Genomic DNA, 14805 nt, shown 5'->3' on the forward strand with positions numbered 1-14805 from the left:
AAGCCATCCCGCCACGTCAAGGCAACCCCTGTGGGACAGTCCTAACTCTTAGGTTTTAAATACAAGAGTTAGGACTGTCCCACAAGGGTTGCCTTGACGTGACGGGATGGCTTGTACATTCTTTTGATCAAAATTATGTTTACTAAATACCCTTATTATTATTACTACCTTCATGTAATTTTTGCAATTTATTTTTTCCTTTTTTTATTTTAGGATATTAGTTTTTGCTTTTCTCTGTGTAAAGGTCATGTGTTTATATGCATTTACATTTTGCATACACATTCATTTACTTTTTCAGCTCAGGCCTAGTTTCTTAGTAAGGGGTAGTGGGTGGGCTCAACGAGCTCTCGCTCTGCTGGACCAGGTTCACATGGCATATTTGACAACCTGTATACAGACTGCAAAACCCAGATGGATCCAAAGACTTCCAACTTGAACTTACAGCCTGATATATGTCTACAAGGCTGTAAGTCTGGGTCGAGGGTCCCGCGGTCAGGCATTGTATACTGGCCGTGAAATTCTCCGTGTGAAACGACTAAGAAGAAGTGTTATACTTCGAAACGCGTAGGGATTAAAGGGTTAACTTTTGTAACCTTGTGTGATTATGAAATTTGTCTGGCAGCGCACTCAAAGTCCATGAATTTATTCCTAATTACCAAATATTAGAAACGGTAACCATGACATGTCCATAGGAAAGTGTGGGCCAAAACATGTCCTGGAGCCATGTATGCTGGAGGTAACATAGTAACATAGTTTTGAAGGCTGAAGGAAGACCTTATGTCCATCTAGTTCAGCCTATTTTTAGTGCAGCTGTTCTGCATTGTTGATCCTGGGGAAGGCAAAAAACCCACAGAGTAGAAGCCAATTTTCTCCATAGGGAAAAAAATTCCTTCCCCTAAGCTGGGTCAACCATCTACCTATAATATTCTGTTATTCGTAACCTTCTATACTGTTACTCACAAGAAAAGCCTCCATTCCTTTCTTAAATTCATTCAGTGAGTTGGCCATCACCACTTCCTCAGGAAGAGAATTCCAGAGCCTCACTGCTCTTACCGTGAAGAACCCTCTTCTATGCTGGTGCAGAAATGGTCTTTCCTCCAAACGAAGAGAATGCCCCCTTGTTCTTGTCACAGTCCTTGGTACAAACAGTTCATTGGAGAGATCTCTGGTAAGTGGTAAGTGGAGCATGCGGCTGTTCACACGATGTAAAAGCAAACATCCCTTACTAGCCCAGGTCACCTTCTTCCATTGCTCCATGGACCAGCTCTGATGCTCATGACTACCGTAGGAGAACTCGGCAGAAGACAGGTCAGGAAGGGTACTCTGACAAATGCGCAAGTATGTAGCCCCATATGCAGCAAGCCGCCATGCTCTTTATGTTCGGCCACCTTTCTATCACTACTTTTATCGACAATTTGTCCTACAGAATCTCTTCTATGCGATCAGACCAGACAGGGCAACGTTCACTCCTTGGGCACATCAGTCAGCCTTGAGCACCCATGGACCGGTCACGAGGTCATCGGTTGTCTCTCCTTGGACCACTTACCGGTGGGTACTAACCGCTCTCTATACCAGGGACCACCTACAAGATCTGCTGTTCGGAGATGTCCTGACCCAGTCATTTAGACATCACAGTTTGGACCATCACTGAAAAGCTTCTGCTTGCTCATTTTTCCCGCTTCCAACACATCATCTCCAACGACTGACGCTTCACTTGCTGCCTAATATTTCTCACCCCCAACGGGTGCCATCGTCACAAAATAACGTCAGCCGTCGATGGTTTTAATGATCAGTGTACATAACCAGTTTTTACATTGTGTTATGAAACCTTTAATATTCCGTCACCTCTACAGAACACGGCCACATTACGGTAAAACTCTCCTGATGGCTCTTCTTTATTTTTTCCATTAAATCTAGATATAGTCTCTCGGTATAATAATATTCCACGGCAAACACCATAAGTAATTAAATCTGCTGTTTACTGTAACATTGTGTGTAATGATCTATTTAGGGAAATGTGCTGAATTATTGTACGATACATAGGTTATTTAAAGAAGACATATTCTGCTTCCTGCAAGCAAATTACGCTGATTGTTACGACTCTCACATTCCATCTGCTGCAAAAATCTACAATTACATTGCTGTATAATTATTCTCTCAGAAGAGTCTGGAGCTTCAGAAGCAGAATCCTCCGTGTTTTATCTTTTTTTTTTTTCATTTACCTTTATTGTATTTTTTTTCTTTACTGTTTTGCTTCAATAAAAACCATCCATTAGTTCAATTTTACAGAGTTTGGGAGAAACAATTGAATCACTGACTATAAACCAGAAAAAGGACCCCGTCACTTGCTATAAATATGTAATTTTTTTTTACCCTATAATTTGGCATTGTTCGTTTTTTTGTTTTTGCCTGGGGCTCTCACCATGCCAACATGGCCACAAAGCAGAGTATGAGGCTTGCTAGGTGTCCATAACATCTGGCTATACAAATTACATGACTGACGGCTGAAAGATTATTCGAGTGATGCTGATCAGGCATGTCCAAAAAAATCAGACATGCCTGATCGACATCACTCCTGACCATCATTTGGCCGGCGGCCGAGCCTGTCGATATCAGCGGGTTCAGCTGACTTAAGTCTAATGTGTATAAGGCCAGCTTTAATGAGCAGATTTTATCTGATGGGTGGGGGGTGCTGAGTGTCGCACCCCTCTGAACTCATGTTGATGACCTACCCTATAAATAGGTACAGTAATCATTTATTCCTGGACAACCCCTTTAATATTAAAATAGTACTCATTAACATGTCACTTCTTAACTATAGGTCTATGGAGGCGGGTTAGATTTATAAAGAAATTACATTACTATAAAGTATTGGACCCATTTCCAAAAAAATTATGTTGAAAGCTGGACCTTTACTTTCACTCGATTCAACCCCCAACATGACAACCCGGGCAAGATTGCGGGGAAGTTATTTTGTAGTTTCAGCGTCTTTCCGCAGCTCCGTGACTCGGTAGAGGGGATCTCCGCTACCAGGACTTGCTTCTGGACCAGTGTTGATAGGTTTCCACCATTGTACAACTTTTTCCATTTTAAGTCAATACTGGTAATATTTTTGGACATACCTGTTCTTTCCACTCCCGTTCTCCAGGTTGATGTCAGCACCATGATCAATGAGTGACTGCACAATCCTAGACACAGACGCAGAACAGAGCACAGCTGAGAAGGGCTATAACAGGACGGGTGTCGTACAGGTGTTCTATGTATTCTGCCTCATCCATTATGTCAAGGGAGTAAGTCATGCCAAGATGTCCCATGCCGGGTAGTCCTGGGACTCGGCTCTGTAATTACAGCTCCTGCTCCAATATCCAGGATCCGACCCTGTCCATTTAACCCATGGATTGACAGTGCGAGGATCCAGATGGATTGTCAGTGCAAGGATTCAGTTGGGTTGTCAGTGCGAAGATGCAGATGGGTTGTTAGTACGAGGATGCAGATGGGTTGTCAGTGCAAGGATTCAGTTGGGTTGTCAGTGCGAGGATGCACATGGGTTGTCAGTGCGAAGATGCAGATGGGTTGTCAGTACGAGGATGCACATGGATTGACAGTACGAGGATGCAGATGGGCTGTCAGTACGAGGATGCAGATGGGTTGTCAGTACGAAGATGCAGATGGGTTGTCAGTATGAGGATGCACATGAGTTGTCAGTACGAGGATGCACATGGGTTGTCAGTGCGAGAATGCAGATGGGTTGTCAGTTCGAGGATGCAGATGGGTTGTCAGTACGAGGATGCACATGGATTGACAGTACGAGGATGCAGATGGGTTGTCAGTACGAGGATGCACGTGGGTTGTCAGTACGAGGATGCAGATGGGTTGTCAGTATGAGGATGCACATGAGTTGTCAGTACGAGGATGCACATGGGTTGTCAGTGCGAGAATGCAGATGGGTTGTCAGTTCGAGGATGCAGATGGGTTGTCAGTACGAGGATGCACGTGGGTTGTCAGTACGAGGATGCAGATGGGTTGTCAGTACGAGGATGCACGTGGGTTGTCAGTACGAGGATGCACGTGGGTTGTCAGTACGAGGATGCACGTGGGTTGTCAGTACGAGGATGCACATGGGTTGTCAGTACGAGGATGCACGTGGGTTGTCAGTGCGAGGATGCAGATGGGTTGTCAGTACAAGGATGCACGTGGGTTGTCAGTACGAGGATGCACCTGGGTTGTCAGTACGAGGATGCACGTGGGTTGTCAGTGCGAGGATGCAGATGGGTTGTCAGTACGAGGATGCACGTGGGTTGTCAGTGCGAGGATGCAGATGGGTTGTCAGTACGAGGATGCACGTGGGTTGTCAGTACGAGGATGCACATGGGTTGTCAGTGCGAGGATACAGATGGGTTGTCAGTACGAGGATGCACGTGGGTTGTCAGTGCGAGGATGCACATGGGTTGTCAGTACGAGGATGCACGTGGGTTGTCAGTGCGAGGATGCAGATGGGTTGTCAGTACAAGGATGCACGTGGGTTGTCAGTGCAAGGATGCACTTGGATTGACAGTACGAGGATGCAGATGAGTTGACAGGGTGAGGATACAGATGGGCTGTCAGTGCGAACATGCAGATGGGCTGTCAGTTCGAGGATGCAGATGAGTTGACAGTGCGAAGATGCACATGGGTTGTCAGTGAGAAGATTACGATGGGTTCTTAGTGTGAGGATGAAGATGGGTTGTCAGTGTGAGGTTGCAGATGGTTGTCAGTGAAAAGATGCAGATGAGTTGTCAATGTGAGGATACAGATGGATTGTCAGTACATGGATACAAATGGGTTGTCAATGTGGGGATGCAGATGGGCTGTCAGTGCGAGGATAGATGGGTTGTCAGTGCATGACTTCAGGTAGGTTGTAAGTGTGAGGATGCAGATAGTTCACTGCACACTCTGTAATTTGTGCAAACGTGAAAAGGTTTATTGATAGAGCAGATAAATCATTGAATTGACATATTTCTGTTTCAAGTGACAAATATTAAATCTTGACGCTTTTACGCTCCGGTATAAGAGGATAAGCGAGGCATGTATGGGCGATTTACCTCTGGTCTGTAAGCGTCCATACATGCCGCTCTCATCCATACTGCAGGTCTTCTTTCTTCTATGCTGCCACACTGTGATAAAGACTCGGGAGAGTTGAAACGTCAAAATTTAATATTTGTCACTGGAGACACCAATCTGCCAATGCAAAGATATTAATGTGGCTCAACTGCTCCATCAACAAATCTCTTCACGCTGGCAGGAAGGACGGAGTGTGCAATGAACGACATTATACTGAATATGGGGATCCCACCCATCTTCCAGCACCCTCCATCTCTCCGGGAGTGAGTGCACTGCAAATGGCCTTTAGTGAGTAGTAAATCACCGAAACACAGAAGCATCGCAGTACATTATACAATAGCTAACTGATCGAAAGGTCAAGTCCGATATTAGAAAAAGAAAACAATAAGGTTTAGAGGAGAGCATCTGGAGGGTTGCATGTCAGATGGCAGGATGGAGATAAATTCTGGTCATTTTATGATTTGCTGTCTCCCTTTGAGAGCTGTCAACGAAACACTTGTTAAGTCAACGACCATTCCTCCCGTCCGCCCATATACATGCATGGTAGGCTCCTGATCATACATGCCCTCTCGACGATGAAAGAGGGATAAGCCGCTGATATACAACTCAGATGGTGACTTATCTTCTGAGAACAAAGGATTAGGCATGTAAAAGTCCAACATGCCCTTTTTTAACTACAACTATTCATATATGTTAGATGGTTGGTTCAGCCCTGCTGAAATCAGGACTAATGTCTATGTAATGTGTGAGGACTCTTTTTCAGTGTATCTATTGGGAGCAATTGCTGATGTTTATGCCTGTTCCTGTTTTAGAAACCCCCCTTATAAATATTAGATAGTCGAGCAGTCTCGGGACTAATGAAAGCACACTTACGCTGCTGAAATTCAACATGGCAGATCCATATCTTGGAACAGACTCATAGACACTAGATGGTCTACCGGTACCGTCAAAATCAGCGGCTTCAGTTGATGTTTATCCAGTGTTAAAGGAAATCTATCACCAGGTTTTTGCTATCCCATTTACAGCACTTACTAGCAGTTCTTTGAATGCTGAGCTCTTTTATAACCCCACCCACACCACTGATTGGCTGTGTTTAGGCAGCAAGCTACCAATCAGTTGTGTGGGTGGAGTTACACAGAGCTCATGTATATGGAGGACTACCTGGCAGCAGGTTTTACTAGTCCTGTCGAAACTGTGATATTATCAAAACTACAGCAAGCAGACCAGTAAGTGACACATTGCTGTAACCAGGGTCTCTGTCTCTACATTATGATTCTCTCAGATTAGGTGGCAAAAACCTGGTGACAGATTCCCTTTAAAACCCTATTCACAGCGTATCTGCTGTGTGAAATGTATAAGACGAGGAGCCATAAACTATTTTTTCCAACGGCAATCAACAGCAAAGTTGTGTATGTTCAGCAGCACAATGTAAATGTGAACCCAGCCTTCAATATCTATGTCGCTTCTCTGACACGCGCTCTCCCGTGGGTCCTTCCAGCAATTACCCCTTGTCCATACCTTGAGCTTAACGATCCCCCTCATCTCCCTCCTATACATGCAGGGATTTCACCTGGTTGTAATCAGTGTTGAAGTTTGGGACCAGAATAAACTCCTGCCACAATCCCTGACCTAGATAGGAGAAGAGGAATTCACAATGAGGCAGAAGAGAAGAAGGTGACAAATAAAAACTCTAACCTGAAATATCCTTTTTGGGCAGCAATCATGAGAGGACTGAATCCTAGTTTATCCGGAATGTCGGCCTTCACGTTCCTACGATGGGAAAAAAAAAAAAAAAAAAGTTTCATAGGGTCTTTCTTGTACAAAAACTTTTTTACATTCAAGTTAGGACTGGAAGCGTCTATCATTTTAGAACTACAACCCTCATTATTTATAGCTGCTGTAACAAGCGTTAAATTAAAGGGCAAATTATCACCTATCCACAGAATAGCAATAGTCTATGGGACAGCTATAGCTAGCTGACCGCTGTACTACTATATACAAGGATTGGAGTGGTGGCATTCATGTGCAGCCACTGCTTCACCAGGAACGACGAGGGTCCTAGTGGTCAGACCCCAAGTTAGAGCCTAAATGTGATTAACAGGTCTTTTCTGGACTAAAAAAAACTCATGTCCTTTCCTATTCCATCAATATTAGATTTATGGAGGTCCGATTCTCGACCCCTCTTACAAATCGGCACAGTCTCACCATTTATCAGACACAGCAGCATAGTCCCATTTACTTGAATGGGATGGAGCTGCTGTGACCTGCAATGCCATGTACAGAAGGGAAGGGAACTGCTGCACCCTTGACTGATGGAATTGACAAAAAGTCAGACTCCCCGCCGATCTGATATTGATGATCTATCCTAAAGAAAGGCAACTCCTTTAGCATCTAAGGCCTGGGCTTCATCACGAATTTAGGCTACGTTGCGTGGCGTAGCGGCAGTCAACAACGTCAACTCAAAATCTACTGATACAAGTCTTCCGACGTCTTAACGCAACGGCAAAATTTTCAAGTAATAAAATAAAAAGCAGACTAAACGCCCATGAACTGCTTGGCGTGAGCCCATCAACGTGCTAACACAGAAGATAACATTTTCCTTCTTTCAGGCTTCTCAGGAAAATGTTCGGCTTTTGATGAACATTTTCTGATGACCTTCCAACAAAGCGAAAAAAATACAATGCCATTAATGAGAAATGGCTTCCCGTAAAACAGAATGGCAGATGGGATTTCTCAGAGGAATTTAAGTGGATGGAGAAGAGGGTGTAATACGCCACAAAAGTGCCCAATATATCACCGGGCCAGTTATAAGGCTATTTTACCTACTGTAGTTACAGGAAACGCTAAGGGACATTTCTACACGAGCAAGAAATGACGAGAGGAACTAACAGATACCCAACAATAGAGCAGGAGGCAGGGAAGAGAAGAAATCCCTGAATCATTGCTAAACAATTGATGTATAAAAGTCTTTGCACAAAATGCAGCATTCTTCTTACATAGTCATATAGATAGTCTATATAAAGAGCTTTACAGGCCCTAACATAAAAGGAAGAACAAGAGAGAAAGTAAGAGAAAAAGAGAGAGAAAGAAAAAGGAAGGAAAGAAGAAAGAAGAGAAAGACAAAGACAGAGAAAAGGGAAAAAAGACAGAAAGAGAAAGACAGAAAAAGAGAAAGAAATAAGAAAGAATTGAACAAAGGAAAGAAGAAAGAAGAGAAAGGCTGGGGTCACACTTGCGAGAAACTCGCACCTCAATACCCGGCACTGCCGCCGGCACTCGGGACCGGAGTGTGCAGCTGCATGTATTTCTATGCTGAGCGCTCTGGGCCCGAGTGTCGGCGGCAGTGCCGGGTATTGAGATGTGAGACTCGTGCGAGTTTCTCGCAAGTGTGACCCCAGCCAACGACAGAGAAAAGCGAAAAAAAAATAGGAACTAAGAAAGACAGAAAGAGAAACACAGAAAGAGAAAGAAATAAGAAAGAAAGAGAAAGAAATGAAAAAAGGAAGGAAGGAGGAAAGAGAGAGAAAGAAAAAGAAAGAAATTTAAAAAAAAGGAAGAAAAAAAAGACAGAAAGAGAAAAAGAAAGAAAGAGAAGAGAAAAAGAATGACAGAAAGAAAGAGACAGAGAGCGCACAAGAGAAAAAAGTAAATACCATATTTTCCAGTGTGTAAGACATATTTTTAACCCCTGAAAATCTTCTCAAAAGTCAGGGGTTGTTTTATACGCCAGGTGTCGTCTTTTAGGGCAGGTGCTGAGCAATCTGCGGTCGCTGCATATAGTGGGGGGAGCGGTCCCGATGACGAGGTGAAGGGGCGCCTCACTGGGAAGGTGTAAGTGAAGCAAGTGCAGGCATCTGGGACGCCCCAGGTATAGGAAAAAAGAAAGAGAGCGGCGCTGTGCCCGGAAAAACACGCCTCTTTCACCCGTCTAGCCCGCCCTTGTATCCTATTACCTCCATCTCTGCCTCTCAGATCTCGCACAAGTGCACCTGCGCTGCTTCACTGCAGTCCTCAGGAGTCGAGATGGGCGAACCCAAACAGTAAAGTTCCGCGGCTCTCTGACCGGCAGGGATGATTTCACCGTCGATCAGAAGCGGTGCTTGCCGTGCTGTCATGCACTTGACTTTGCAGCAAACACAGATGTTCGGGCCCCCCATGCAAGTGAATGTTTTTTTAATTTTTACCGTATGTGCGTTGGAAGAGGGGTAGTCTTATACGGCGAGTATATCAGAAGCTATATTTTAACTGGAAAAGTTGGGGGTTGTCTTATACGCCGGAAAATACGGTAACTTGAGAAAAAAATAAAGCATGTGAGAGTGAAAAGAAAAGGGCAAGAGAAAAAAAGATGGTAAGAGCGAAAAAGAGAAAGGTGGAAAGAAGAACAAGAGACAAACTGACAAAAAAGGAGAAAGAGTACAAGAAAGAAAGAAGGCATGGTGGGGCAGCTCCAGTTTGCATTCCAACACATTAGGTGAATCTGGCAAAAGATGGGTTCACACGAGAGCATTTTACAGTCCGTATAAGGACCACAAAGTCCAGCCTGGGCGCAGGGTCTCCAGACCTGAACTTACAGACATATATGGGTCAACGGGATTGTAAGTTTGGGTCAGGAGATGGCCCGTGACCTACACCCATGTGAACCCAGCCTTACTCTGTAAATCCCTTGTATGTTTAGCAGGTTGGTGGATTCTCTTTTTGAGGATAGAGAAAAGATCAAGAGCACAATAAGTCGCGCACCAATAATTTAGGTGATTATTTATAAAGCATATACAAAATTTTAGCTTCCATAAGGGAGTGGCCCTAAAATCACAATTAAAATGATACACATTTTGGCATCTGGAACAGGATTGTAGGCCAAACAGTTTTGCAGACTGAAGTGTTAGGGTTCGTGCACATGGCGTCTTCTAAGCTCGGGTGATTCCATCAAGCTCTTTAAACGGAACTCGTTCCCAGAAATGCCAGCGTTGTTTGCCGTGTTTATAAAATGGTACGAAAGACTCCGGGCATCTTACATCTACAGTATCTTTTTGGACTCACCATAAACTTCATTATTTAATTTGCGGCATAATCCAAGCGATCAAGTCACTGCTTTAGAAAACTGAAGCAGTTAAAAGTCGATAAAAAGACTGAACATGTGACCAGTCATTTGTACGTAAAAATGGATATCATCATTCTTTGAGTGGTCTTAGGCTAATTTCACACTTGCCTTTTTTTGCAGCGCGTTTTTCCCGCAAAAAAACGCATTGGAAAAACGCATACAAACGCATACAAATGCTGCGTTTTTTTCAAGCATTTTTATGAGCATGCATGAAAAAAACGCAGCGTTTTTATGCGTTTGTATGCGTTTTTAGTGCGTTTTTACCGCGTTTGCGTTTTTTTCCAACATTAGGTGGCCCCTCACACTAACCCAAACCATGACTTTACTAACCCTAACCCTAACCCTGACCCTAACCCTGACCCTAACCCTAACCCTAACCCTGACCCTAACCCTTAACCAAACCATACTAACCCTAACCCTTAACCAAACCATACTAACCCTAACCCTAACCCTAAACCCTAGCTAACCCTAACCCTAGCCCTAACTCTAACCCAAACCCCTAAATTCCATTGTCCAACTAATGGTAAAAAAAAAACGCATGCGCAAAAAAACGCATACATAAGCATGCCAATGCGCACATATGCGCACCCATAGACTTATAATGGGTGTCTTGCTGTAAAAAAACGCATTGCGTGCGCATGCGTTTTTTTGAGGCAAGTCGGACGCCCAAAAAATGCAACAGGATGCATTTTGTGCGCCCGAGCGCATACCGCAAAAAAACGCATGCGTGGAAAAACGCATACAAACGCATGTGTATGCGCACATAAGCGCATCCCATGCAAAGTATAGGGAAAAAAACGCATGCGCTTTTTAGCGCTAAAATACCGCGAAAAAAAACGCAAATGTGAAACCAGCCTTAGGGAGCTTTTTCAGGCAGGTTTCACAGTGGAAACTGTTCCCTTTTCAAATATGGCACACTCGGCACTGGGGTTATACGTATGAAGGCTGTGACGGTGCTCCCTCTTTCCACACCTTTGGCGCTCAATTGGAACTCTGGCTGCGCTGACATGTGACTTCCAGGACGACGGAGACAACGATGGATGCGGTGATGGGCGGCTGAAATGCACCAATGACGTTGCCCATAGCCTATTGGTGAGTGTTCACTATAATACAGGTGCATCTCACAAAATTAGAATATCATCAAAAAGTTAATTTATTTCAGTTCTTCAATACAAAAAGTGAAACTCATATATTAGATAGATCATAGAATCAAAGAATCGTAGAGTTGGAAGGGACCTCTTGGGCCATCTGGTCCAACCTCCTGCTCAACCCCCAAATCATTCTGTTTGTAATGGCTCTATTTCAAGTGTTTCTTTCTATTAATGTTGATGATTATGGCTTACAGCCAATGAAAACCCAAAAGTCATTATCTCAGTAAATTAGAATACTTTATAACACCAGCTTGAAAGAATGATTTTAAAATCCGAAATGTTGGCCTACTGAAATGTATGTTCAGTGAATGCACTCAATACTTGGTCGGGGCTCCTTTTGCATCAATTACTGCATCAATGTGGCGTGGCATGGAGGCGATCAGCCTGTGGCACTGCTGAGGGGTTATGGAAGCCCAGGTTGCTTTGATAGCAGCCTTCAGCTTGTCTGCATTGTTGGGTCTGGTGTCGCTCATCTTCCTCTTGACAATATCCCACAGGTGCTCTATGGAGTTAAGGTCAGGCGAGTTTGCTGCCAATCAAGCACAGTGATACTGTTGTTTGTAAACCAGGTATTGGTGCTTTTGGCAGTGTGGACAGGGGCCAAGTCCTGCTGGAGAATGAAATTTCCATCTTCAAAAAGCTTGTCGGCAGAGGGAAGCATGAAGTGCTCTAAAATGTCCTGGTAGACGGCTGCGCTGACTTTGGTCCTGATAAAATACAGTGGACCTACACCAGCAGATGACATGGCTCCCCAAACCATCACTGATTGTGGAAACTTCACACTAGACCTTGGAAATCAAGCTCTCAGTGTCTGAAAAAAGAGTGGAGAGACAGACAATCCAAGCTACTTCAGGTCTAGTGTGAAGTTTCAATTACTGCATCAATGTCACGCCACATTGATGCAGTAATTGAAGCCAAAGGAGCCCCGACCAAGTATTGAGTGCATTTACTGAACATACATTTCAGTAGGCCAACATTTCGGATTTTAACCCCTTCAGGACCCATGACGCCTACGTAGGCGTCATGAAAAGTCGTGCCCAAACGACTGAAATAGCATCGGCCATGGCTGGACACTGAGACCCGACCCCCCACACCGACTGACGGCACCGATCGGCTGCCGCCACCGTCTGACGGCACCAATCGGCAGCCGCCGTCATAATCTGCCTCCCGCCTTCCCTCCACCCCCCCAGCCCTCCGATCACCCCTCCGATCACCCCCTCTCACCCTCCTTTGTGCCTCCGACCTCCCGCTATCCGTCCCGGTGTCCCGCCGTCCAGCGTCATGGGCGCCGCCATCTTGGAAGATGGCGGGCGCATGCGCAGTGCGCCGAATCGAATCTGCAACGCTGCAGATTCATTTATTTTGATCACTATGATAAACTTTCATAGTGATCAAAATAAAAAAAAGTAAATCACCACCCCCCTTATCACCCCCATAGGTATGGACAAATAATAAAATAAAAAAAAATATTTTTTTTTTATTTTTCCATTAGGGCTAGGGTTAGGGTTAGGGCTAGGGCTAGGGTTGGAATTACGGTTAGGATTAGAAATAGGGTTAGGGTTGGACTAGGGGTTAGGGTTGGAATTAGGGTTAGGGTTGGAATTAGGGTTAGGGTTGGGGTTACGGTTAGGCTTGTGGTTAGGGTTAGAGTTGGGATTTTGTTAGGGGTGTGTTGGGATTAGTGTTGTGGTTAGGGTTATGATTAGGGTTGGGATTAGGGTTAGGGGTGTGTTGGGGTTAGGGTTGGATAGAATTGAGGGGTTTCTACTGTTTAGGCACATCACGGGGTCTCCAAACGCGACATGGAGCCACCATTTATTCCAGCCAATTTTGCGTTCAAAAAGTCAAACGGTGCTCCCTCCATTTCGAGCCCCGACGTGTGCCCAAACAGTGGTGTACCCCCACTTATGGGGTATCAGGGTACTCAGGAAAAATTGCACAACAACTTTGGGGGTCTAATTTCTCCTGTTACCCTTGGGAAAATAAAAAAATGGGGGCTAAAATAATTATTTTTGTGTAAAAAAAAAGATTTTTTATTTTCATGGTTCTGCGTTATAAACTTCTGTGAAGCACTTGGGGGTTCAAAGTGCACACCTCACATCTAGATTAGTTCCTTGGGTGATCTAGTTTCCAAAATGGGGTCAATTGTGGGGGGTTTGCACTGTTTAGGTACATCAGGGGCTCTGCAAACGTAACATGACGCCCACAGACCATTCCATCAAGTCGGAATTTAAAAACGTCACTACTTCCCTTCCGAGCCCTTACGTCTGCCCAAACAGTGGTCCCCCCCACATATGGGGTACCAGCGTACTCAGGACAAGCTGGACAACAACTTTTGGGGTCCAATTTATCCTGTTACCCTTGTGAAAATAAAAAATAGCAGGCTAAAAAATTTTTTTTTGAGGAAAAAAAATATTTTTATTTTAACAGCTCTGCGTTATAATCTTCTGTGTAGCACCTGGGGGTTCAAAGTGCTCACTATGCATCTAGATAAGTTCCTTAGGGGGTCTAGTTTCCAAAATGGGGTCATTTGTGGGGGAGCTCCAAAGTTTACGCACACAGGGGCTCTGCAAACACGACATGGTGTCCGCTAACGATTGGAGCTAATTTTCCATTCAAAAAGTCAAATGACGCTCCTTCCCTTCTGAGCCATGCCGTGCGCTCAAACAGTGGTTTCCCCCCACATATGGGGTACCAGTGTACTCAGGACAAACTGGACAACAACTTTTGGGGTCCAATTTATCCTGTTACCCTTGGGAAAATAAAAAATAGCGGGCTAAAAAATCATTTTTGAGGAAAAAAAAAATATTTTTTTATTTTCATGGCTCTGCATTTATAAACTTCTGTGATGCACTTGGGGCTTCAGAGTGCTCACTACACATCTAGATAAGCTCCTCGGGGGTTCTAGTTTCCAAAATGGGGTCACTTGTGGGGGTTTCTACTGTTTAGACACACAGGGGCTCTGCAAACGCAACATGACGCCCGCAGAACATTCCATCAAAGTCTGCAGTCCAAAATGGCGCTCCTTCCCTTCTGAGCTCTCCCGTGCTCCCAAACAGTGGTTCCCCCCCACATATGGGGTATCGGTGTACTCAGGACAAATTGCACAACAACTTTTGTGGTTCAATTTCTCCTGTTAGCCTTGTTAAAATAAAAAATAGCGGACTAAAAAATCATTTTTTATTTTCACTGCTCTGCGTTATAAACTTCTGTGAAGCACTTGGGGGTTCAAAGTGCTCACCACACATCTAGATAAGTTCCTTCGGGGGTCAAGTTTCCAAAATGGGGTCACTTGAGGGGGAGCTCCAATGTTTACTCACACAGGGGCTCTCCAAATGCGACATGCTGTCCGCTAACGATTGGAGCTAATTTTCCAATCAAAAAGTCACATGGCGCGCCTTCCCTTCCGGGCTCTGCCGTGCGCCCAAACAGTGGTTTATGACCACATATGAGATA

The 14805-nt window shown here is 44.5% G+C and overlaps 1 protein-coding gene across 7 annotated transcripts in view; it reads right to left on the reverse strand.

Moving 5' to 3' along the window:
- The window catches only part of FANK1 (fibronectin type III and ankyrin repeat domains 1), a 156670-nt gene that overhangs the window by 26677 nt on the left and 115188 nt on the right, over positions 1-14805 (reverse strand). For 6 of the 7 annotated variants that reach the window (XM_073552768.1, XM_073552769.1, XM_073552770.1 and 3 more), the window contains 2 exons: positions 6796-6870; positions 3123-3188 (listed from right to left, as the gene is read on the reverse strand). In XM_073552768.1, the coding sequence (XP_073408869.1) occupies positions 3123-3188; positions 6796-6870 (141 nt within the window). The remainder of the gene's footprint in view (positions 1-3122; positions 3189-6795; positions 6871-14805) is intronic. The other variant, XM_073552766.1, reaches the window with a different exon arrangement.

This window comes from Dendrobates tinctorius, unplaced genomic scaffold (assembly GCF_039654945.1).
Source record: "Dendrobates tinctorius isolate UK_male_01 unplaced genomic scaffold, ASM3965494v1 ptg000196l, whole genome shotgun sequence".
NCBI lineage: Eukaryota > Metazoa > Chordata > Amphibia > Anura > Dendrobatidae > Dendrobates > Dendrobates tinctorius.